This window comes from Salmo salar, chromosome 11 (genome assembly GCF_965601325.2).
Source record: "Salmo salar chromosome 11, fSalSal1, whole genome shotgun sequence".
Taxonomy (NCBI): Eukaryota; Metazoa; Chordata; class Actinopteri; order Salmoniformes; family Salmonidae; genus Salmo; species Salmo salar.
In genome coordinates this window covers 111,673,843-111,699,886 of record NC_138301.1, presented here as the reverse complement: position 1 = coordinate 111,699,886, position 26,044 = coordinate 111,673,843, and the positions used below count along the sequence as shown (strand labels likewise).

General features: G+C 46.8%; 1 protein-coding gene across 3 annotated transcripts in view; it reads right to left on the bottom strand.

The window, feature by feature from the left end:
• The window catches only part of camk2a (calcium/calmodulin-dependent protein kinase II alpha), a 156,444-nt gene that overhangs the window by 8,477 nt on the left and 121,923 nt on the right, over nucleotides 1-26,044 (bottom strand). For all 3 annotated transcript variants that reach the window (XM_082958280.1, XM_082958281.1, XM_014129575.3), the window contains exons 8-15: nucleotides 25,860-25,943; nucleotides 19,832-19,926; nucleotides 18,327-18,449; nucleotides 18,131-18,214; nucleotides 14,059-14,101; nucleotides 8,184-8,221; nucleotides 4,523-4,571; nucleotides 1,814-1,889 (exon numbers count right to left, since the gene is read on the bottom strand). In XM_082958280.1, the coding sequence (XP_082814406.1) occupies nucleotides 1,814-1,889; nucleotides 4,523-4,571; nucleotides 8,184-8,221; nucleotides 14,059-14,101; nucleotides 18,131-18,214; nucleotides 18,327-18,449; nucleotides 19,832-19,926; nucleotides 25,860-25,943 (592 nt within the window). The remainder of the gene's footprint in view (nucleotides 1-1,813; nucleotides 1,890-4,522; nucleotides 4,572-8,183; nucleotides 8,222-14,058; nucleotides 14,102-18,130; nucleotides 18,215-18,326; nucleotides 18,450-19,831; nucleotides 19,927-25,859; nucleotides 25,944-26,044) is intronic.

Here is a 26,044-nt window from a genome sequence, read left to right as displayed (position 1 = left end):
TGCACAGCTATTCATGATCAAGGGATTAACTTGTTCAGCGTCCGAATGGCCTTGATTGGTCATACAGACAGTTTTCTCCCTCTTTGATTAGAAGAATTTAGTCCCAGACACATGCACTGGGAGTAATATATCTGTAAAATCAGTAAGGACATAGACCTACGGAGGTTTCCCCTCACAACCACCTCAAAGCAATCTTAGAATAATGTCTAAAGCCAAACACTGAGCTTTCAATTACACTGTTACAGTTAAGACAAACCCTGAGTTATCAATTACACTGTTACAGTTAAGACAAACCCTGAGTTATCAATTACACTGTTACAGTTAAGACAAACCCTGAGTTACCAATTACACTGTTACAGTTAAGACAAACCCTGAGTTATCAATTACACTGTTACAGTTAAGACAAACCCTGAGTTATCAATTACACTGTTACAGTTAAGACAAACCCTGAGTTATCAATTACACTGTTACAGTTAAGACAAACCCTGAGTTATCAATTACACTGTTACAGTTAAGACAAACCCTGAGTCACCAATTACACTGTTACAGTTAAGACAAACCCTGAGTTACCAATTACACTGTTACAGTTAAGACAAACCCTGAGTTATCAATTACACTGTTACAGTTAAGACAAACCCTGAGTTATCAATTACACTGTTACAGTTAAGACAAACCCTGAGTTATCAATTACACTGTTACAGTTAAGACAAACCCTGAGTTATCAATTACCAATGTTACAGTTAAGACAAACCCTGAGTTACCAATTACACTGTTACAGTTAAGACAAACCCTGAGTTATCAATTACCAATGTTACAGTTAAGACAAACCCTGAGTTACCAATTACACTGTTACAGTTAAGACAAACCCTGAGTTATCAATTACCAATGTTACAGTTAAGACAAACCCTGAGTTATCAATTACACTGTTACAGTTAAGACAAACCCTGAGTTACCAATTACACTGTTACAGTTAAGACAAACCCTGAGTTATCAATTACCAATGTTACAGTTAAGACAAACCCTGAGTTATCAATTACACTGTTACAGTTAAGACAAACCCTGAGTTATCAATTACACTGTTACAGTTAAGACAAACCCTGAGTTACCAATTACACTGTTACAGTTAAGACAAACCCTGAGTTATCAATTACCAATGTTACAGTTAAGACAAACCCTGAGTTACCAATTACACTGTTACAGTTAAGACAAACCCTGAGTTATCAATTACCAATGTTACAGTTAAGACAAACCCTGAGTTATCAATTACACTGTTACAGTTAAGACAAACCCTGAGTTACCAATTACACTGTTACAGTTAAGACAAACCCTGAGTTACCAATTACACTGTTACAGTTAAGACAAACCCTGAGTTATCAATTACCAATGTTACAGTTAAGACAAACCCTGAGTTACCAATTACACTGTTACAGTTAAGACAAACCCTGAGTTATCAATTACCAATGTTACAGTTAAGACAAACCCTGAGTTAAGCCAATCATAGTGCTGTATCAGTAGGAGACATGTTCGTTACCAACGTATGTTTCTAACCCTCTTTATCACTTCTCTACAGCAAGACAGTGAGTGAACAGTGAGTGAACAGTGAGTGAGCAGTGAGTGAGCAGTGAGTGAACAGTGAGTGAACAGTGAGTGAACAGTGAGTGAACAGTGAGTGAACAGAGAGTGAGCAGTGAGTGAGAAGTGAGTGAGCAGTGAGTGAACAGTGAGTGAACAGTGAGTGAACAGTTAGTGGGCAGTGAGTGAAAAGTGAGTGAACAGTGAATGAACGGGTGCAGTATCTGGTCTGTTTACTTACGTGTAGCTCTCAAAGTCTCCATTGCTGATGGCTTCTATGAGCTGCTCTGTTACCTTGATGATCTCCTGTTTCCTCACTGTGAAACATAGACACACAGCACTGACACACAGCACTGACACACAGCACTGACACACAGCACTGACACACAGCTCTGACACACAGCTCTGACACACCATTCTGACACACAGCACTGACACACAGCTCTGACACACAGCTCTGACACACCGCTCTGACACACCGTTCTGACACACCGCTCTGACACACCGCTCTGACACACCGCTCTGACACACCTTTCTGACACACCGTTCTGACACACAGCACTGACACACCGCTCTGACACACCGTTCTGACACACAGCACTGACACACAGCACTGACACACCGTTCTGACACACAGCACTGACACACCGTTCTGACACACCGTTCTGACACACAGCACTGACACACCGCTCTGACACACCGCTCTGACACACCGCTCTGACACACCTTTCTGACACACCGTTCTGACACACAGCACTGACACACCGCTCTGACACACCGTTCTGACACACAGCACTGACACACAGCACTGACACACCGCTCTGACACACAGCACTGACACACCGCTCTGACACACCGTTCTGACACACAGCACTGACACACCGCTCTGACACACCGCTCTGACACACCGCTCTGACACACCGTTCTGACACACCGCTCTGACACACCCCTCTGACACACCCCTCTGACACACCGCTCTGACACACCGCTCTGACACACCGCTCTGACACACCGTTCTGACACACCGTTCTGATACACAGCTCTGACACACCGTTCTGACACACCGCTCTGACACACCGTTCTGACACACCGCTCTGACACACCGCACTGACACACAGCTCTGGCACACAGCTCTGCCACACCGTTATGGCACACAGCTCTGACACACCGTTCTGACACACCGTTCTGACACACCGCTCTGACACACCGCTCTGACACACCGTTCTGACACACCGCTCTGACACACCGCTCTGACACACCGCTCTGACACACCGTTCTGACACACCGTTCTGATACACAGCTCTGACACACCGTTCTGACACACCGCTCTGACACACCGCTCTGACACACAGCTCTGGCACACAGCTCTGCCACACCGTTATGGCACACAGCTCTGACACACCATTCTGACACACCGTTCTGACACACCGCTCTGACACACAGCTCTGCACCATGATGAATAGGACTGTAGGACTACAGTATTCCTGGCACTGGAATATATAAATGATTTGTTCCTGCTGTATAGCAACAGTTTTTATTTAGCGTTATAGACCTTTTGTACAGACCTGGGATGTGTGCGTGTGTGTGTGTTGTCTGTTTGTGTGTGTGTGTGTCTGCCTGCTGCCTCTCAGTGCTTTGTTGAGTGTGAGGGGGCTGTTCTCTGCCCACACTGAGAGATGCACTGTGCCAGCAGAGAGAGAGTTTCACTCCCACCAGCTCTGGGTTGCAGCTCAGAGTTGGGAAAGCAAGGTCGTGCCTTGCATATGGTGAAGAGGGGATGCTCACAGAGGGTTACATCCTCACAGTTTGTCCTCCTAACTCCCTCTTTCTCTTCAATAAATACAGAACTGGGAGAATTCAAGCTACCTAGAAATCAGTAGAATGCAGATGATATTTGACATACACTAGCTATTAGAGGCTATGCCAGTGATTGACTGTCAAAGCTAGCAAATTATCAAGTACACATGTTTATATCGCTTGTCATGTGCTTTAGGAAGTCTTTCATCTTTCATATCTCTCTCTCTCTCTCTCTCTCTCTCTCTCTCTTTCTCTCTCTCTAACCTTCCTTCACCCCCCCCCCCCCCCCCAACACCTTCAACGACTGCAGAGATCATTGTTCTATCTCTCGTCTCACCCACTCTCCACCTACACAGTTTCTCTGCATCGCCCTAATTGTAGCTCTTCCACATGCATCTACCTCCTCTCTGGAGAAATCCCAATGACATTTTCTCAAACCACTCTTGTAGGAGGAGGTAACGTGTTGAAATGTATCCATTTGTTTCCAAAACATCAATGAGCTGCTGTAGTCAAAGAGGAGCATTACCTCACAACAGACCCGTCTCTTAGGAAGAGCTGTAAGGTTTACTGACAGAGAGAAGACAGGCTTTCTATCTATTTATTCCCATTCCATAGAACACGGATGCTCAAACTGGCATAAGCAACAGCAATGCAACTCCACCACCAGCCATTATTGAACTGACTTACTCATATTCATTCATGAGAGTACTGCCTCAGTCAAGCTATTAAATAGAGTTCCATACAGTAGCTATTTGCATTGCTTTATTAACGGAAATGCTTTCACAGTAGCCAATCGTCATGGTAGACCCTTCTCGAAAAACATAAGGCAGAGATTGTCAATCTGTTCTCCCCCTCTGTTAGGTTGTCAGTCATGTAAATGGACGGTAACTGAAGTAAGAGTGAACCTATCCACAGCAGTGTTGTGCTGGTTTTGGGGTTATTTTTAGCATTATCGAGTATCACTTCCTGAGCCAGAGAAAGCCATATCTCAACAGCTCAATATGTGAGTGTGTGCAACATATATGACCACCGTAGGATATCTGTTTAGTTTAGCAGAGATCTATTCCCCCTGACAGCTGTCACCCTGTCCTATTAACATGTCCAGACTGCTAGTGGTGAGGCGATGAGAGGTGAGACGAGGGGAGAACCTTACCTCTGGTGTCTTCGTCCTCAATAGTGGTGTTGGTGCTTTCAGAGGATTCCTAGAAACGACACACAGACGGGTTCAGAGATTCACACTCAATCATAGAAAGTGGTATTCTCTCCACACCAGGAAGTGGAAGAGCCGGGTCAACACAACACACACACACCTCCAACAGACAGCTGCCTCCCTGTCTGCACCTTTAAGAGAGAGAGAACAGGCTGTTTGGTTATTTCTGAGGTCTAGCTGGTTAGGAGTAGGGTGAGATATGGGAGGGAGGGAAACACCTACAGAAGGAGAGATGGGTTACCCCCCCGATGAACCCCCAAGAGCATATCAAAAAGCATCGGGATTAGGCAACGTTAGAGATGGGATGGTCACACACAAAAACAAAAAGAAAGTCCAGCTCCATTTTGAATGACAGCTTTATTCGCTTGCTCATTGGTTCGTTTGGATTTTCTAAAGCTATTATCACTTTCCCTGTTAGGTGGAAAGCCGAGAGGCGTGGCCGAGAGGCATGGCCAAGCGGGTGGGGAATATCACACTCACCATCAGCTGGACGCTGGAACTGGACTTCCTTTTCTGGAAGAGAAATGAGAAGAGGTTAGACAGGAACACACAGGATGAGATGGAGACGCCAGGGAGCGACAGAGGGAGGAGAGGGACACCTCCATCCTGCGGAGGGAGGAGAGGGACACCTCCATGCTGCGGAGGGAGGAGAGGGACACCTCCATGCTGCGGAGGGAGGAGAGGGACACCTCCATGCTGCGGAGGGAGGAGAGGGACATCTCCATGCTGCGGAGGGAGGAGAGGGACACCTCCATGCTGCGGAGGGAGGAGAGGGACACCTCCATGCTGCGGAGGGAGGAGAGGGACACATCCATGCTGCGGAGGGAGGAGAGGGACACCTCCATGCTGCAGAGGGAGGAGAGGGACACCTCCATGCTGCGGAGGGAGGAGAGGGACACCTCCATGCTGCGGAGGGAGGAGAGGGACACCTCCATGCTACAGAGGGAGGAGAGGGACACCTCCATGCTGCAGAGGGAGGACATGTATGTGGGTTTGAGGCTCAGGATGTGTGTGTGTGTGTTTGGGGTTCGTGTTGCCAACGTTGCCGTTGTCATCTCCCCAGGACACCTCTGTGAGCAGTCTGGTCGGCGGGCGGTGTGGCGGTGTGGCTGTTGTGGCGGTGTGGCTGTTGTGGCGGTGTGGCTGTTGTGGCGGTGTGGCTGTTGTGGCGGTGTGGTGGTGTGGCTGTTGTTGCTGTTGTGGCGGTGTGGCTGTTGTGGCGGTGTGGCGGTTGTGGAGGTGTGGCTGTTGTGGCGGTTGTGGCGGTGTGGCTGTTGTGGAGGTGTGGCTGTTGTGGAGGTGTGGCTGTTATGGAGGTGTGGCTGTTGTGGAGGTGTGGCTGTTGTGGAGGTGTGGCTGTTGTGGCGGTGTGGCTGTTGTGGCGGTGTGGCGGTTGTGGCTGGTGTGGCGGTTGTGGTGGTGTGGCTGTTGTGGAGGTGTGGCTGTTGTGGAGGTGTGGCTGTTGTGGAGGTGTGGCTGTTATGGAGGTGTGGCTGTTGTGGAGGTGTGGCTGTTATGGAGGTGTGGCTGTTGTGGAGGTGTGGCTGTTATGGCGGTGTGGCGGTTGTGGTGGTTGTGGCTGTGTGGCGGTGTGGAGGTGTGGCTGTTGTGGCTGTTGGGGCGGTTGTGGCGGTGTGGCTGTTGTGGCGGTGTGGCGGTTGTGGGGGTTGAAGAGATGTGGCTGTTGTGGCGGTTGAAGAGGTGTGGCGGTTGTGGCGGTGTGGCTGTTGTGGTGATGTGGCTGTTGTGGCAGTGTGGAGGTGTGGCGGTTGTGGCGGTTGAGGAGGTGTGGCGGTTGAGGAGGTGTGGCGGTTGTGGCGGTTGAGGAGGTGTGGCGGTTGTGGCGGTTGAGGAGGTGTGGCGGTTGAGGAGGTGTGGCGGTTGTGGCGGTTGTGGCGGTTGAGGAGGTGTGGCGGTTGTGGCGGTTGTGGCGGCTAAGGAGGTGTGGCGGTTGAGGAGGCGTGGCGGTTGTGGCGATTGTGGCGGTTGTGGCGGTTGAGGAGGTGTGGCAGTTGAGGAGGTATGGAGGTTGTGGCGGTGTGGTGGTTGAGGAGGTGTGGCGGTTTTGGCGGTTGAGGAGGTGTGGCGGTTGTGGCGGTTGTGGCGGCTAAGGAGGTGTGGCGGTTGAGGAGGCGTGGCGGTTGTGGCGATTGTGGCGGTTGTGGCGGTTGAGGAGGTGTGGCAGTTGAGGAGGTGTGGAGGTTGTGGCGGTGTGGTGGTTGAGGAGGTGTGGCGGTTTTGGCGGTTGAGGAGGTGTGGCGATTGTGGCGGTTGTGGCTGTTGAGGAGGTGTGGAGGTTGTGGCGGCTGTGGCGATTGAGTAGGTGTGGTAGTTGAGGAGGTGTGACGGTTGTGGCGGTTGTGGAGGTGTGGCGTTTGTGGCGGTTGAGGAGGTGTGGCGATTGTGGCGGTTGTGGCTGTTGAGGAGGTGTGGCGGTTGTGGCGGTTGAGGAGGTGTGGCAGTGTGGCGGTTGTGGCGGTGTGGCCCTTGTGGCGGTTGTGGCGGTTGTACCCCTTGTGGCGGTGTGTAGTGTAGGAAACCTCTGGGCCCGGCAGGGCTGTGGTCAGGGAGGAATGCCTTTGATAAGGCAGAGCTGGCAAGGCTGTGGTCAGGGAGGAATGCCTTTGATAAGGCAGAGCTGGCAGGGCTGTGGTCAGGGATGAATGTCTTTGATAAGGCAGAGCTGGTAGGGCTGTGGTCAGGGATGAATGTCTTTGATAAGGCAGAGCTGGCAAGGCTGTGGTCAGGGAGGAATGTCTTTGATAAGGCAGAGCTGGCAGGGCTGTGGTCAGGGATGAATGTCTTTGATAAGGCAGAGCTGGCAGGGCTGTGGTCAGGGATGAATGTCTTTGATAAGGCAGAGCTGGCAGGGCTGTGGTCAGGGATGAATGTCTTTGATAAGGCAGAGCTGGCAGGGCTGTGGTCAGGGATGAATGTCTTTGATAAGGCAGAGCTGGCAGGGCTGTGGTCAGGGATGAATGTCTTTGATAAGGCAGAGCTGGCAGGGCTGTGTGGCCAGCAGCATGCCTCACTAATCCCAGTATCAGACACCCTGGACTGGACTGGCTGCTCCTTAAGGCCCCAGCGGCAACTGGGGGAATACCACCGGTGGAGCCTATCCCTGATACATGTATTTAGTAACTCACACAGACTAACTTACAGAAACACACTTATAATAGTGGAACACTCACAAACACAAATAAACAGACAGACTCTCCTACTGGCTTTGATACAGATGAACTGTCAAAGCACTAATCCCATTAGATACCTATCTCATAGTACTGTCCTGGGACTGGACTGGACTGGAGGACACATTTTGGGTGGGGCCAGCCGGTGTGTTCAGAGAGAATGGAGCAGACATTGAAACTCCCACAATCCCATTGACTACTTGGATCTGTGATGTTACCTTTTCAAAGAGCATGTTTGATTTATTCAGTTTTGCATAGAAGGTGAAAATAGCTTACAACTTTCACAAAATGTTGAATAACGGCCACATTTTTAAATAATGTTTTATGGACAGCGGGTGTAATATACCCCAAAAGTCCTCCTCCAGGCCAGGTTTACTCCACGGTGAAAAGAGAACCCTGTGGAGCTGAAGCCCTACCTTCACACCATCAGTCTTCTTGTTGGCCTTGTTACCTCCTGCGCGGGACACAAAGAGAAACAGGATGGTGAAAAAGGGCACTAACGCCCAAAAGACGAGGGAGAAGGACATGGCCAACAGTCTCAGTCTAATGAAAAGAGGAGGGCGAAGGACAACAGTCTCAGTCAAATGAAAAGAGGAGGGCGAAGGGCATGGCCAACAGTCTCAGTCAAATGAAAAGAGGAGGGCGAAGGACAACAGTCTCAGTCAAATGAAAAGAGGAGGGCGAAGGACAACAGTCTCAGTCAAATGAAAAGAGGAGGGCGAAGGGCATGGCCAACAGTCTCAGTCAAATGAAAAGAGGAGGGCGAAGGACAACAGTCTCAGTCAAATGAAAAGAGGAGGGCGAAGGACAACAGTCTCAGTCAAATGAAAAGAGGAGGGCGAAGGGCATGGCCAACAGTCTCAGTCAAATGAAAAGAGGAGGGCGAAGGACAACAGTCTCAGTCAAATGAAAAGAGGAGGGCGAAGGGCATGGCCAACAGTCTCAGTCAAATGAAAAGAGGAGGGCGAAGGACAACAGTCTCAGTCAAATGAAAAGAGGAGGGCGAAGGGCATGGCCAACAGTCTCAGTCAAATGAAAAGAGGGCGAAGGGCGTGGCCAACAGTCTCAGTCAAATGAAAAGAGGAGGGCGAAGGCCAACAGTCTCAGTCAAATGAAAAGAGGAAGGCGAAGGTCAACAGTCTCAGTCAAATAAAAAGAGGTAGAAGAACATTTTAGAAAACCTGATCCATAAGTCTCCTGGGAAATAAAATATAATATTTTATTCAAATCAAGCCTTCTTCCTGATCTCCACTGATCAAAAACTCAATGAGACGGTCATATTGCCGAAGAGTCACTAGGAGTATCCAAACCCAGCGGCTTGTTGAAGATTCTCTCAGGTCATTCAACTGGTCAAACAAGGGTTTTTAGGGAAGTTAAGCACCATAAAATAAGAAAAACTCTAATTCCTAATGGTTCACTCTATAGTGTAACACCAGGGGTCCAGACTGCTCTGCTACAGAGGCTGAGAGATGTCCAGACTGCTCTGCTACAGAGGTTGAGAGATGTCCAGACTGCTCTGCTACAGAGGTTGAGAGATGTCCAGACTGCTCTGCTACAGAGGTTGAGAGATGTCCAGACTGCTCTGCTACAGAGGCTGAGAGATGTCCAGACTGCTCTGCTACAGAGGTTGAGAGATGTCCAGACTGCTCTGCTACAGAGGTTGAGAGATGTCCAGACTGCTCTGCTACAGAGGTTGAGAGATGTCCAGACGCTCTGCTACAGAGGCTGAGAGATGTCCAGACTGCTCTGCTACAGAGGTTGAGAGATGTCCCGACTGCTCTGCTACAGAGGCTGAGAGATGTCCAGACTGCTCTGCTACAGAGGTTGAGAGATGTCCCGACTGCTCTGCTACAGAGGCTGAGAGATGTCCAGACTGCTCTGCTACAGAGGCTGAGAGATGTCCCGACTGCTCTGCTACAGAGGTTGAGAGATGTCCAGACTGCTCTGCTACAGAGGCTGAGAGATGTCCAGACTGCTCTGCTACAGAGGCTGAGAGATGTCCAGACTGCTCTGCTACAGAGGCTGAAAGATGTCCAGACTGCTCTGCTACAGAGGTTGAGAGATGTCCAGACTGCTCTGATACAGAGGCTGAGAGATGTCCAGACTGCTCTGCTACAGAGGCTGAGAGATGTCCAGACTGCTCTGCTACAGAGGTTGAGAGATGTCCAGACTGCTCTGCTACAGAGGCTGAGAGATGTCCAGACTGCTCTGCTACAGAGGCTGAGAGATATCCGGACTGCTCTGCTACAGAGGCTGAGAGATGTCCGGACTGCTCTGCTACAGAGGTTGAGAGATGTCCGGACTGCTCTGCTGCAGAGGTTGAGAGATGTCCGGACTGCTCTGCTACAGAGGCTGAGAGATGTCCGGACTGCTCTGCTACAGAGGCTGAGAGATGTCCGGACTGCTCTGCTACAGAGGCTGAGAGATGTCCGGACTGCTCTGCTACAGAGGCTGAGAGATGTCCGGACTGCTCTGCTACAGAGGCTGAGAGATGTCCGGACTGCTCTGCTACAGAGGCTGAGAGATGTCCGGACTGCTCTGCTACAGAGGTTGAGAGATGTCCAGACTGCTCTGCTACAGAGGTTGAGAGATGTCCGGACTGCTCTGCTACAGAGGCTGAGAGATGTCCAGACTGCTCTGCTACAGAGGTTGAGAGATGTCCGGACTGCTCTGCTACAGAGGCTGAGAGATGTCCAGACTGCTCTGCTACAGAGGTTGAGAGATGTCCGGAATGCTCTGCTACAGAGGCTGAGAGATGTCCAGACTGCTCTGCTACAGAGGCTGAGAGATGTCCGGACTGCTCTGCTACAGAGGCTGAGAGATGTCCAGACTGCTCTGCTACAGAGGCTGAGAGATGTCCGGACTGCTCTGCTACAGAGGCTGAGAGATGTCCAGACTGCTCTGCTACAGAGGCTGAGAGATGTCCGGACTGCTCTGCTACAGAGGCTGAGAGATGTCCAGACTGCTCTGCTACAGAGGCTGAGAGATGTCCGGACTGCTCTGCTACAGAGGCTGAGAGATGTCCAGACTGCTCTGCTACAGAGGCTGAGAGATGTCCGGACTGCTCTGCTACAGATGCTGAAAGATGTCCAGACTGCTCTGCTACAGAGGCTGAGAGATGTCCGGACTGCTCTGCTACAGAGGCTGAGAGATGTCCAGACTGCTCTGCTACAGAGGCTGAGAGATGTCCGGACTGCTCTGCTACAGAGGCTGAGAGATGTCCAGACTGCTCTGCTACAGAGGCTGAGAGAGGTCCAGACTGCTCTGCTACAGAGGCTGGCCAGTGGGTGAGAGAGGTCCAGACTGGGCTCTGCTACAGAGGCTGGCCGGTGGGTGAGAGAGGTCCAGACTGGGCTCTGCTACAGAGGCTGGCCGGTGGGTGAGAGAGGTCCAGACTGGGCTCTGCTACAGAGGCTGAGAGATGTCCAGACTGGGCTCTGCTACAGAGGCTGGCCAGTGGGTGAGAGAGATCCCAGATAGAGGAGCACTTGAGATAGGGAGAAAGCATGGGCACATTCCTACCCTGCTCAATCACTCTATAAAGTTTGGCTATGACCCGTACAGTACACCACGTCCTGTTGTTCCCCTAGAGTTTGTTACCAATCCTTCTACCTATCATCTTCACGTCCTCTCTTCCTCCTGGTCTCTGAGCTGGAATCATGTTTTGTCCTCTCTCTGAGAGCTGAACCATGGTGTTCCCCCCACTTTATTTTCTTCAACATGACGACAAATTTTCGCCTTTGTGGGGACAGGGGGCTGTGTGGAGCATGGCCTCTTGTCAGCTGGGGTGTAGCCTGATTCCTAGTCCCCCTGGCCCCCAGACCCCTGGCTCCGTGACCCCACTCTCCCCTGCTGCTGGGAGTGTGGCTATATGCCGATGGGGGTCCCCCTGGTCTGCAATGGACTGGCTCTGGGAACCCCAAGCCCTGGCTTCTCTACTCTAATCATTTTATCATTTTAAAAGTGAATCTGGCCCTGAACCAGCGTTTACACAGCACTTCTGACCCACCCAAGCATCATAGGAGTCAATACGATTAGGAAAACAGCCATTAAAAGCTGAAAGGGCAGATTTGGCTCCAGCCATACTATCTGAACAGTGAGGACTTTATAAATAGGCATAAGGCTGTAACCTTGCTGTATATCTGTGGACTGTGGTTCTCCACGGCTGGAGGGTAAAGATAGACCAAGAGTGGAGAGCGGAAAATCAAAGATGAATGGTAGTGCTTAGAGGTGCTGAGATGGTTTTACGGTCCTCCAGGGTGAGTCTTATGGGGCTTGGCTATCGGACAAAATTCCCTGGCAGGTGGGGGATATGGGGTGGGGGGGGAGGGGGTCTATACCTGATTGATATGACAATGCCTACACGTTGAAAGATGACCCCTTACTGCTATTATTTTCCTTGTCCATTTCAGGTCCACACGTTTAATATGAGTGATTGTGGAGTTCTGAGAGGAGAACAATTATATTACGCTGGTTGGAGATTGGTAGGGATGTGTAAACTGTGGGCTTTGAAGGGGATCCCTCCATCTCTGAGTCTGTGAGAGTGCCTACATTGATTATACGCTTGTGTGACCTTATGGTGTAGCGGGAGCCTGCCAAAGACACACAAGGCTACACGCCAGAGGGAACTCCATCCTCTTTATTTTCTAACAACATTCCACTGTGACTCCTTCATCTCAGCTGGCCCTTCCTTGCAGCCAAGGGGAGTATAAGAATGTAGAGGATTTTGACAAAACATTTCAGATAACAGCAACATAGGGATGGTCCATACCCACATACTATGTTCCACCTGAAGTGGTGGATTCCACGGCCCATCTGAGTGAAGTCATGGAGGGACTGAGGACCCAATAGCAGATGGCTCAGCCACAGTAAGTGGGCTGTAATGATAATAACACATGCACATTTGTCAAGCAGCAAATGTACATTGTGATAACTAGTGTTTGTAAGCAGATGGCCAGGCTATTCCATCGTCCCTATCACCGTTCAGCTATTGATTTACAGTCGAAGCACAACTTGTCCATCTTGTGTCGGTTTTGAACAGACATCCCAGACGTCATTCTAACTTGTGACAGTGAATTAGTGTGTTGTAACGATCGGAGTGTCGGACAGGGGAGTGTCAATTGGCATGGGGAAGTGTCTTGATGCATGACCAGTGAGTCTACAAGCTGTCATCATCTCCTCCCTGCTCCATGGGCTTGGAGTCCCCCAGTCTAGGACCAGCCTCCTCCCTGCTCCATGGGCTTGGAGCCCCCCAGTCTAGGACCAGCCTCCTCCCTGCTCCATGGGCTTGGAGCCCCCCAGTCTAGGACCAGCCTCCTCCCTGCTCCATGGGCTTGGAGCCCCCCAGTCTAGGACCAGCCCCCTCCCTGCTCCATGGGCTTGGAGCCCCCCCAGTCTAGGACCAGCCTCCTCCCTGCTCCATGGGCTTGGAGCCCCCCAGTCTAGGGCCAGCCTCCTCCCTGATCCATGGCCATGGGCTTGGAGCCCCCCAGTCTAGGACCAGCCTCCTCCCTGCTCCGTGCACTTGGAGCCCCCCAGTCTAGGACCAGCCTCCTCCCTGCTACCATGGGCTTGGAGCCCCCCAGTCTAGGACCAGCCTCCTCCCTGCTCCGTGCACTTGGAGCCCCCCAGTCTAGGACCAGCCTCCTCCCTGCTCCATGGGCTTGGAGCCCCCCAGTCTAGGACCAGCCTCCTCCCTGATCCATGGCCATGGGCTTGGAGCCCCCCAGTCTAGGGCCAGCCTCCTCCCTGCTCCCTGGGCTTGGAGCCCCCCAGTCTAGGACCAGCCATCTCCCTGATCCATGGGCTTGGAGTCCCCCAGTCTAGGGCCAGCCTCCTCCCTGCTCCATGGGCTTGGAGCCCCCCAGTCTAGGACCAGCCTCCTCCCTGCTCCATGGGCTTGGAGTCCCCCAGTCTAGGGCCAGCCTCCTCCCTGCTCCTTGGGCTTGGAGCCCCCCAGTCTAGGGCCAGCCATCTCCCTGCTCCATGGGCTTGGAGTCCCCCAGTCTAGGGCCAGCCTCCTGAGCCCATGTCGTTCCTCTAGAATAGTGACCGAATAGTGGCAGTCCTCTAGTCTGTAGCTCCGTTGGTAGAGCATGGAGCTTGCAACGTCAGGATAGTGGGTTCCATTCCTGGGACCACCCGTATGTAGAAATGTTATGCATCCATGATTGTAAGTCTCTTTGGATAGAAAGTCTGACAAATGTCATATATAATTAGTATTAATAAGCCCACTCTCACTCCAGAAGGTAGAGGAGGACCGTTCTGACAAGGCACCTCTACAGGACTTACCTGAGAAGTTCCGAGTCGCCAACATGGTGGTGAGAATGGCACCCTGATAAGAAGAGACGGATCGTTACATAAGAAATGAAAATACAAAAGGATTCATTAAAAAGTACATTTTATAATGCCACCGTGTTCTTGGCAACCAAGCTTGGCTGGAATATATTATCAACAGCTTGATTAGCTTGCTTACATGTAATATCAACAGTTTGGATTGCTGCTTATTGTCAAGGGAATAACCTAGAGTACTGTCACAGTTGCTATGTTTTAACAGCACCAAATAAAAATGTTTGCATTGGCAAATAATTGGCAAAACTCAATTTAAAAAGCATTTGGTATTACTGCATGAACAATTTCACACTGCCGTTGTGTGTGTAGATCAGACCTGGGCAGAACATAGATGTATTTTGTAGTTTATTTGAAAAGGTAGTCTAATATAGTTTAGATAGAGTTTCAACTAAAAGGCCACTATTTTCTTTAATATTGAAATACAGGTCTCAGACATTTTTTTAGGTATTTGAATATATGCAAGTTATTTGAAAACAAAAAAAGATGTATTTGATGGCTGCCAAATATTTGATGAAGAACCAGAAACTACAACAGTGATCTGATATATGATCATAAGCACATGGTTTGGAGGGGTCTTGGATATTTCTTTAATATAGCCTATAGCTTAGAATTAAATACACAATGGGCACAATCACCTCAACATTAAAGCGTACCACTTGTGCGGCTTCAAAATGATAAACAGATATATTTTCATAATGAGTGAGACATACAGTGACACATCAAGTACTTATACATGTCTAGTAACTTTGTGACAATAGCAACATTGCAGTTACATTGGAATGTGGAAATTGCTTTAAAATTGCATAATGATGGAGTTATTGCATAAGTGGAATAAGGAACAGTCACTTGTGTACAGTAGTTACAAACTCTCAGCTCGTTGCTATGCGATTAAAATGCAATTACCAAAGTATAATGTTAACAATGTGCTAATAAAAAGTCGCTCCAAAAGTAATTTTGTTTTATTACACAGGCGCAAGAACAGTTTAATGTTAAGTGTTACTGAGGAGGCTAACAATAACAAAATATGTCTATTAAGTGTCGAAAGGAAAATAAATATCCCAAAACTGCCTTCTCGAATCAACTACAGCTAAAAGATTGCATAGCGTGTAGTTGAGAACACTTACCCTCAAATGGACAAAGAGGTTCAAAGTTGTTTTTACTAAACATCCAACTTGAACTTTGCAAATGGCTTTGAGTTACTCTGCAGTATTTTCAGGTATCATAAAATGAATTGCAGCTTTCAACCTTTTCAGTGGCATGTTGAAAGAGTCACACAGTAGTTGAGCATCACAACGTATTTATACTTATCTGTACAACATGTAATTGGTTAATTGGTTTGACTTGATTATGTACACCTGGGGCAATGGACGTATGTGGCAGGATCTAGAGACAATCACAATTAGAAAAAGAAAACCTGCCCCGTCGCGAACATCAACATCTTGCTTCCAGACAAATTGAACAACTTCTTTACTCGCTTTGAGGACAATACAGTGCCACCGACGAGGCCCACTCATCCGGGTTAAGGGAGGGTTTGTCCCATCGCAAACTAGCGACTCCTGTGGCAGGCCGGGCGCAGTGCACGCTGACATGGTTGCCAGGTGTACGGTGTTTCCTCCAACATATTGGTGCGGCTGGCTTCCGGATTAAGTGGGCATTGTGCCAAGAAGCAGTGCGGCTTGGTTGGGTTGTGTTTCAGAGGACGCACGGCTCTCGACCTTCGCCTCTCTCGAGTCCGTATGGGAGTTGCCGCGATGAGACAAGACTGTAACTATCAATTGGATACCATGAAATTGGGGTAAAAAAATATTAAAAATAAGAAATAAGTTTGCTGACGACACAACAGTGGTAGGCTTTATTACCAACAATGACGGGACAGCCTACAGGGAGGAGGTGAGGGCCCTTGGAGTGTGATGTCAGGAAAATAACCTCTCACTCAATGTCAGCAAAACAAAAGAGATGATCGTGGACTTCAGGAAAGAGCAAAGGGAGCACCCCCCTATCCACATCGACGGGACAGCAGTGGAGAAGGTGGAAAGTTTTAAGTTCCTCGGTGTACATATCACAAACTGAAATGGTTCACGCACACAGACAGGGTGGTGAAGAAGGTACAACAGCGCATCTTCAACCTCAGGAGGCTGAAAAAATGTGGCTTGTCACCGAAAACACTCACTAACGTTTACAGGTGCACAATCGAGAGCATCCTGTCAGGCTGTATCACCACCTGGTACGACAAATGTACCGCCTACAACCGCAGGGCTCTCCAGAGGCTGGTGCACAACGCATCACCAGGGGCAAACTACCAGCTCTCCAGGACACCTACAACACCCGATGTCACAGGAGGCAAAAAGATAATCAAGGACAATCAACACCCGAGCCTCTACCTGTTCACCTCGCTTCCATCCAGAAGGTGAGATCAGTACAGCTGCATCAAAGCTGGGAGAGAGAGATTGAAAAACAGCTTATATCTCAAGTCCATAAGATTGTTAATCAGCCATCTCTAGAGGCGGCTGCCGACCAACATACTTGATATCATTGGCCTCTTTAATAAATGGAACACCAGCCACTTTAATTTTATTTTACCAGGCAAGTCAGTTAAGAACAAATTCCTATTTTCAATGACAGCCTAGGAACAGTGGGATAACAGCCTTGTTCAGGGGCAGAACAATAGATTTGTACCTTGTGAGCTCAGGGATTTGATCTTGCAACCTTTCGGTTATTAGTCCAACACTCTAACCACTAGGCTATGCTGCCACCCCCAATAATGTCACTTTAATAATGCCACTTTAAGAATGTTTACATATCTCGCATTACTTATCTCATATGTACTGTATATACTGTATACTGTATCCTACACTATCTATTCTTGTTACACCCTGATCTGTTTCACCTGTCCTTGTGCTTGTCTCCAACCCCCTCCAGGTGTCCCCCATCTTCCCCATTATCCACTGGGTATTCATACCTGACCCTGAGCCAGCCTGCTGTTCCGGTGCCTTACACCCTCTCTGGATTATTGAGCCCTGCCTGCCTACCTTAAAACATGATCATTCTATATTATCTATTGCATCTTAGCCGCTCTATCACTTCTCATCCATATATTTTATACTTATATATTCTCATCCCATTCCTTTACTAGATTGTGTGTATTAGGTTTTGTTGTGGAATTGTTAGATATTACCTGTTAGATACTGCTGCACTGTCGGATCTAGAACCATAAGCATTTCGCTGCACTCGTAATAATATCTGCTAACCATGTGTATGTGACCAATAAAATTGTATTTGATTTGATTCAGGGGAATGGACATTTACAGAATGTTCAGATATACATTTATTGTGTAGATCAAATATGACTGTCAGATAGATTGGAATAGTACAGGAGATTGTGTGTGCTCTATTAATTATATTTATATCTTCAACATGCGGTTCCAGATACAGCCCTGCCATTAGTTGAAGCCAGCCAATCCAATAGTCGCTTCCTGAGAAATCTTTTTTTAAGTAGTTGCTTTATACGATCTGTATTCAAATAGTTTAAAAAAGTAGTCACTTTCTGAGATCTGTATTCCAATCGTTTTAAAAAGTAGTCACTTTCTGAGATCTGTACTCCAATAGTTTAAAAAAGTTGTCATTTTTTAGGATCTGTATCCAGATGGTTCCAAAGTCACTATTTGTTCCTCTGAAAAGTGGAACCTGAATGAATTACAATTAAATGGACCTGTCTAAAAGGGGTCATATAAAAGATCAAACACAAATGCTGTAGTTACATAGCCAAATGAATGAGAGTTTTCACGTCACACAAATGAAACAAAGAGATGTCCTCTCATCTTGAACCGTGCTTGGACTCGTTTAATGAAAGCCATTTTGCCTTGATAGATCACATTTCCAATGTCACTCAAACTCCCATCACTAGTGACCCAGAAAATCTGATATTGTTTTCCTACCCTGGTCAAAAGAGAGTAACATGGACTGTTCCATTATCATATCTACATGTCATGTTGCTCCCAGAAGTTGACTATACCTTGAGTTTTCTTCTGGCGTTGAACTTTTTCAGGCACTCCACCGTCTCCTGTCTGTGCATGCAGGAGGCCACAGTGGAGCGGTGCTGTAGAGAGAGAGAGAGAGCGATAGAAGGAAAAAATAAAGACATATCAGGTTAGACACCGGGCCGGATCTTACTGGACAAGGTGATCATTGTGAGAATGCTCTGAACTCACTGAGATCCAGGGATGTTTGAGAACCTCAGAGGCTGTGATGCGCTTGGCAGGGTTGATGGTCAACATCTTGTTGATGAGATCCTTGGCCTCTGGAGTAACAGTGTCCCACTCTGGCGAGGGGAACTACAGGACACGAGGAGGTATTTGGTATTAACATACAATTATAAACTGGGTGGTTCGAGCCCTGAATGCTGATTGGCTGACAGCAGTGGTATATCAGACCGTATACCACAGGTATGGCAAACATTTATTTTTACTGCTCTAATTACATTGGTAACCAGTTTATAATAGCAAGAAGGCACCTCAGGGGTTTGTGGTATATGTCCAATATACCACGGCTAAGGGCTGTATCCAGGCACTCCACATTGCGCCATGCTTAAGAACAGCCCTTAGCCGTGGTATATTGGTCATGTACCACACCCCCTCGGGCCTTATTGCTTACATAAATCATGGGAATTCAAACTGGTGATGATCTTCAAATGAGTGAAAATAATCCTAAAGGTACATTTTCCAAACGATATATGAGGGTAAACATTCTGTAGGCAGAGGATAGGAATGTGAAAGGACCGAGTAGAGAAATATGAAAGGACTGTCACGCCCTGATCTGTTTCACCTGTCTTTGTACTTGTCTCCACCCCCCTCCAGGTGTCGCCCATCTTCCCCATTATCCCTTGTGTATTTATACCTGTGTTCTCTGTTTGTCTGTTGCCAGTTCGTTTTGTTCATAGAACCTACCAGCATTTTGTTTCCCTGCTCCCATTTGTTTCTTGCTCCTGTTTAGTTTCCCGGTTCTGAATGTTCTGCCTGCCCTGACCCTGACCCTGAGCCTGCCTGCTGTCCTGTACCTTTGCACCCTCTCTGGATTATTGACCCCTGCCTGCCTTGACCTGTTGTTTGCCTGCCCCTGTTTAAGGAATAAACTTTTGTTTCTTCAACACTGTCTGCATCTGGGTCACACCTTGAAACGTGATAAGGACAGAGTAGAAAAATATTAAAGAACAGAGCCATGGGCTGCTAGGACTGCAATTGAAGAAGAAAAAGTAGAAGATGTGTTTTCCTCCCAGCAGAAAGAAACCATTATCAGGCACTGAATTCAGGATGATTCATCTCTTTGGAAACTGGTGTGTTACACAATCCTGAAGAGACACTGTGCTTTTCCCCAGCAGCCGTGAGCAGTGATGGAATGGAGGGATATAGTTACAGTAAGAACAGGAGCTAGGATAGATGTGACTCTTCACCCCTACCTACATGTACAAATTACCTCAACTAACCTGTACCCCTGCACATTGACTCGGTACTGGTACCCCGTATATAGCCTCGTTATTGATATTTTATTGTGTTACTTTTTATTATTTTTTACATTTTTTTATTTGGTAAATATTTTCTTAACTCTTTCTTGAACTGCACTGTTAATTAAGGGCTTGTAAGTAAGCATTTCACAGTAAGATCTACACATGTTGTATTCGGCACATGTGACAAATAAAGTTTGATTTGATTTGACTCACATCGTAGGCCCCAGCCTTGATCTGCTGGTACAGTCTGTGCTGGTCCTCATCCCAGAACGGAGGATATCCCACCAGTAGGATGTACAGGATCACACCTGGCAACACATACAGTACGTTATACATCACTATACAATAGAAGAAAGGCAACACATACAGTACATTATACATCACTATACAATAGAAGACTGGCAACACATACAGTACGTTATACATCACTATACAATAGAAGAAAGGCAACACATACAGTACATTATACATCACTATACAATAGAAGACTGGCAACACATACAGTACGTTATACATCACTATACAATAGAAGAAAGGCAACACATACAGTACATTATACATCACTATACAATAGAAGACTGTCACACCTGGCAACACAGATGTTATACATCACTATACAATAGAAGACTGTCACACCTGGCAACACATACAGTACGTTATACATCACTATACAATAGAAGACTGGCAACACATACAGTACGTTATACATCACTATACAATAGAAGACTGTCACACCTGGCAACACAGATGTTATACATCACTATACAATAGAAGACTGTCACACCTGGCAACACATACAGTACGTTATACATCACTATACAATAGAAGACTGTCACACCTGGCAACACATACAGTACGTTATACATCACTATACAATAGAAGACTGGCAACACATACAGTACGTTATACATCACTATACAATAGAAGACTGTCACACCTGGCAACACAGACGTTATATATCACTATACAATAGAAGACTGTCACACCTGGCAACACAGATGTTATACATCACTATACAATAGACGACTGTCAAACCTGACATTACATACAATAGAAGACTGTCACACCTGGCACCACAGACGTTATATATCACTATACAATAGAAGACTGTCACAACTGGCAACACAGACGTTATACATCACTATACAATAGACGACTGTCAAACCTGACAATACATACAATAGAAGACTGTCACACCTGGCAACACAGACGTTATATATCACTATACAATAGAAGACTGTCACAACTGGCAACACAGACGTTATATATCACTATACAATAGAAGACTGTCACAACTGGCAACACAGACGTTATACATCACTATACAATAGACGACTGTCAAACCTGACAATACAGATGTTATATATCACTATACAATAGAAGACTGTCACAACTGGCAACACAGACGTTATATATCACTATACAATAGAAGACTGTCACAACTGGCAACACAGACGTTATACATCACTATACAATAGAAGACTGTCACACCTGGCAACACATACAGTACGTTATACATCACTATACAATAGAAGACTGTCACAACTGGCAACACAGATGTTATATATCACTATACAATAGAAGACTGTCACACCTGGCAACACAGACGTTATATATCACTATACAATAGAAGACTGTCACAACTGGCAACACAGACGTTATATATCACTATACAATAGAAGACTGTCACACCTGGCACCACAGACGTTATACATCACTATACAATAGAAGACTGGCACACAGGCATACAGTACGTTATACATCACTATACAATAGAAGACTGTCACACCTGGCAACACAGATGTTATACATCACTATACAATAGACGACTGTCAAACCTGACATTACATACAATAGAAGACTGTCACACCTGGCACCACAGACGTTATATATCACTATACAATAGAAGACTGTCACAACTGGCAACACAGACGTTATACATCACTATACAATAGACGACTGTCAAACCTGACAATACATACAATAGAAGACTGTCACACCTGGCAACACAGACGTTATATATCACTATACAATAGAAGACTGTCACAACTGGCAACACAGACGTTATATATCACTATACAATAGAAGACTGTCACACCTGGCAACACAGACGTTATATATCACTATACAATAGAAGACTGTCACACCTGGCAACACAGACGTTATATATCACTATACAATAGAAGACTGTCACACCTGGCAACACAGACGTTATATATCACTATACAATAGAAGACTGTCACAACTGGCAACACAGACGTTATATATCACTATACAATAGAAGACTGTCACAACTGGCAACACAGACGTTATATATAACTATACAATAGAAGACTGTCACAACTGGCAACACAGACGTTATATATCACTATACAATAGACGACTGTCACAACTGGCAACACAGACGTTATATATCACTATACAATAGAAGACTGTCACACCTGGCAACAGATGTTATATATCACTATACAATAGAAGACTGTCACAGCTGGCAACACATACGTTATACACTGAGTATACAAAACATTAAGAACACCTGCTCTTTCCATGGCATAGACTGACCAGGTAAATCCAGGTGAAAGCTATGATCCCTTATTGATGTCACTTGTTAAATCCACTTCAATCAGTGTAGATGAAGGGGAGGAGACAGGTTAAAGAAGGAATTTTAAGCCTTGAGACAATTGAGACATGGACTGTGTATGTGTGCCATTCAGAGAGTGAATGGGCAACACAAAATAATTAAGTGCCTTTGAACGAGGTATGGTAGTAGGTGCCAGGCGCACCGGTTTGTGTCAAGAACTGTAACGCTGCTGGGGTTTTCCCGCTCAACAGTTTCCAGTGTGTATCAAGAATGGTCCACCACCCAAAGAACATCCAGCCAACTTGGCACAACTGTGGGAAGCATTGTAGTCAACATGGGCCAGCATCCCTGTGGAGCACTTTCAACACCTTGTAGGCTCCATGTCCCGAATTGAGGATGTTCTGAGGGCAAAATGGGGGGCAACTCAATATTAGGAAGGTGTTCCTAAGGTTTTATAAACTCAGTGTACATCACTATACAATAGAAGGCTGTCACACCTGGCAACACAACACAGCACTCTGGTTACTTAAGAATTAACTAGCATAAAGTACATACTGAAAATCTCTCTATCTTTGATGAAAAGAAAAGGTGCTGCAGTAATTGATAGTGCTGAATCTTGATCGCTCACTAGGGAGTAGTGTATATGTGTGTCTTTGTGTGTGTGTGTGTGTGCTAGCATGTGTGTGTGTGTGTGTGTGCGTGTGTGTTGTATGTATTCCATACCCCCCAACCACCACTGAGAACTCCCTTTCTCTGGGTGAAAGGTCTCTCTGTGGGGTTAACAATACACACAGTTCTGTGCACATACAGATCCAGCTCCATGTCAGGACGTTAGAAATCTGAGAATGAACTCCTGCCCACTCCCGCCTGCCCACACTGTCGCCCCCCTCAGCCCTCAACCTTATGTCTCTTGTGAATTCATCTCACTGCTGCGAAGCCTGCCAGGCTCACAGACCCATCGGCCATGAAGCCCACACACTTCTCAAGGGGAGCAGCAGCACAAAGCCCATATCAAAAGGCAGGGAAATATAGCTGTGCATAGCAATGAGCTTCTCCCGCTTCAAAAGACCAATGTGCACAGAGTGATAGCTTGAAACGTCAATAAGTTTGAAAAGAAATCTAACCAAACCGGGTTAAACGGCTGAATCCAGCCGAGCTGAAGAGCAGCTACTCAAATCAATGTGAAAAGAGGCTGTACTACTACATATTGTCAAAATAATTATTTATATATGATTCATATGATGTAGATATACACTCAGCGTAAAAACATTAAAAACACATACAGTGGGGCAAAAAAGTATTTAGTCAGCCACCAATTGTGCAAGTTCTCCCACTTAAAAAGATGAGAGAGACCTGTAATTTTCATCATAGGTACACGTCAACTATGACAGACAAAATGAGAAAACAAATCCAGAAAATCACATTGTAGGATTATTAATGAATTTATTTGCAAATTATGGTGGAAAATAAGTATTTGGTCACCTACAAACAAGCAAGATTTCTGGCTCTCACAGACCTGTAACTTCTTCTTTAAGAGGCTCCTCTGTCCTCCACCTGTATTAATGGCACCTGTTTGAACTTGTTATCAGTATAAAAGACACCTGTCCACAACCTCAAACAGTCACACTCCAAACTCCACTATGGCCAAGACCAAAGAGCTGTCAAAGGACACCAGAAACAAAATTGTAGACCTGCACCAGGCTGGGAAGACTGAATCTGCAATAGGTAAGCAGCTTGGTTTGAAGAAATCGACTGTGGGAGCAATTATTAGGAAATGGAAGACATACAAGACCACTGATAATCTCCCTCGATCTGGGGCTCCACGCAAAATCTCACCCCGTGGGGTCAAAATGATCACAAGAACGGTGAGCAAAAATCCCAGAACCACACGGGGGGACCTAGTGAATGACATGCAGAGAGCTGGGACCAAAGTAACAAAGCCTACCATCAGTAACACACTACGCCGCCAGGGACTCAAATCCTGCAGTGCCAGACGTGTCCCCCTGCTTAAGCCAGTACATGTCCAGGCCCGTCTGAAGTTTGCTAGAGAGCATTTGGATGATCCAGAAGAGGATTGGGAGAATGTCATATTATGGTCAGATGAAACCAAAATATAACTTTTTGGTAAAAACTCAACTCGTCGTGTTTGGAGGACAAAGAATGCTGAGTTGCATCCAAAGAACACCATACCTACTGTGAAGCATGGGGGTGGAAACATCATGCTTTGGGGCTGTTTTTCTGCAAAGGGACCAGGACGACTGATACGTGTAAAGGAAAGAATGAATGGGGCCATGTATCGTGAGATTTTGAGTGAAAACCTCCTTCCATCAGCAAGGGCATTGAAGATTGAAACGTGGCTGGGTCTTTCAGCATGACAATGATCCCAAACACACCACCCGGGCAACAAAGAAGTGGCTTCGTAAGAAGCATTTCAAGGTCCTGGAGTGGCCTAGCCAGTCTCCAGATCTCAACCCCATAGAAAATCTTTGGAGGGAGTTGAAAGTCCGTTTGGCCAGCGACAGCCCCAAAACATCACTGCTCTAGAGGAGATCTGCATGGAGGAATGGGCCAAAATACCAGCAACAGTGTGTGAAAACCTTGTGAAGACTTACAGAAAACGTTTGACCTGTGTCATTGCCAACAAAGGGTATATAACAAAGTATTGAGATAAACTTTTGTTATTGACCAAATACTTACTTTCCACCATAATTTGCAAATAAATTAATAAAAAATCGTACAATGTGATTTTCTGGATTTTTTTTCTCATTTTGTCTGTCATAGTTGAAGTGTACCTATGATGAAAATTACAGGCCTCTCTCATCTTTTTAAGTGGGAGAACTTGCACAATTGGTGGCTGACTAAAGACTTTTTTGCCCCACTGTACTCTTTCCAATACTATAATATACACTATATATACTGTACATACTATGTTCTAGGTAAGAGTTGTCCATGCATCAGTGTAGCAGGAGGATGTCTAGCAGATTCATTCTGCCAACTTGTTGACACAGAGGCCTGTGGTACTGAGGCGCATAGTACTGTGGCCCGTGATATTGAGGCCCTTGGTATTGAGGCCTGTGGTACTGAGGCCTGTGGTAATGAGGCCCGTAGTACTGAGGCCTGTGGCACTGTGGCCCGTTAAACTGAGGCCCGTTAAACTGAGACCCGTGGTACTGAGGCCTGTGGTACTGAGGCCAGTGGTATTGAGGCCTGTGGTACTACGGCCCATGGTACTGAGGCCCGTGGTACTAAAGCCCATGGTACTGTATGTATATAGACATAGAGAGAGAGCTATGATCAGATCGACACACTGCTGCCTTGTCTTCTCTGACTGAGAGCTCATCTATGCACCTTTGGATGAAACAGACTCATCTATGCACCTTTGGATGAAACAGACCCCATAAATAAACTGGTGCCCTAAATCATCTGTGACATTGAGGCGGGCAGGTTTTGTGTCAGCACAACTCTAGTAGGTTAGGCTCTGAAGCAATCCCCAGTCTGGCCAAATGAGAAAACATAAAGCTTGAGATGAAGAAGCTAGGAAACGCATCACACCAGGTGTGAAGTCTATATCATGTTTTCTTTAGGCAGCAGCAACTTACAGTAGATGTTGACAGAAACAAAGAAGGAAAGAGGTGGATATCTGAAAGTCATCCTGCTTACCGCATGCCCACAGGTCCACAGCTTTGCCATATGGGTCCTTCCTCAGGACCTCAGGAGACAGGTAACCAGGTGTCCCTGCAAAGCCTGCATCACATCCAGACAGAGAGGCAGTGAGTCACAGATAATACAGCTCTATTGAAAATCAAATGCTAGGCAACAAGCAATGGGAAACAATGTCTAGATGC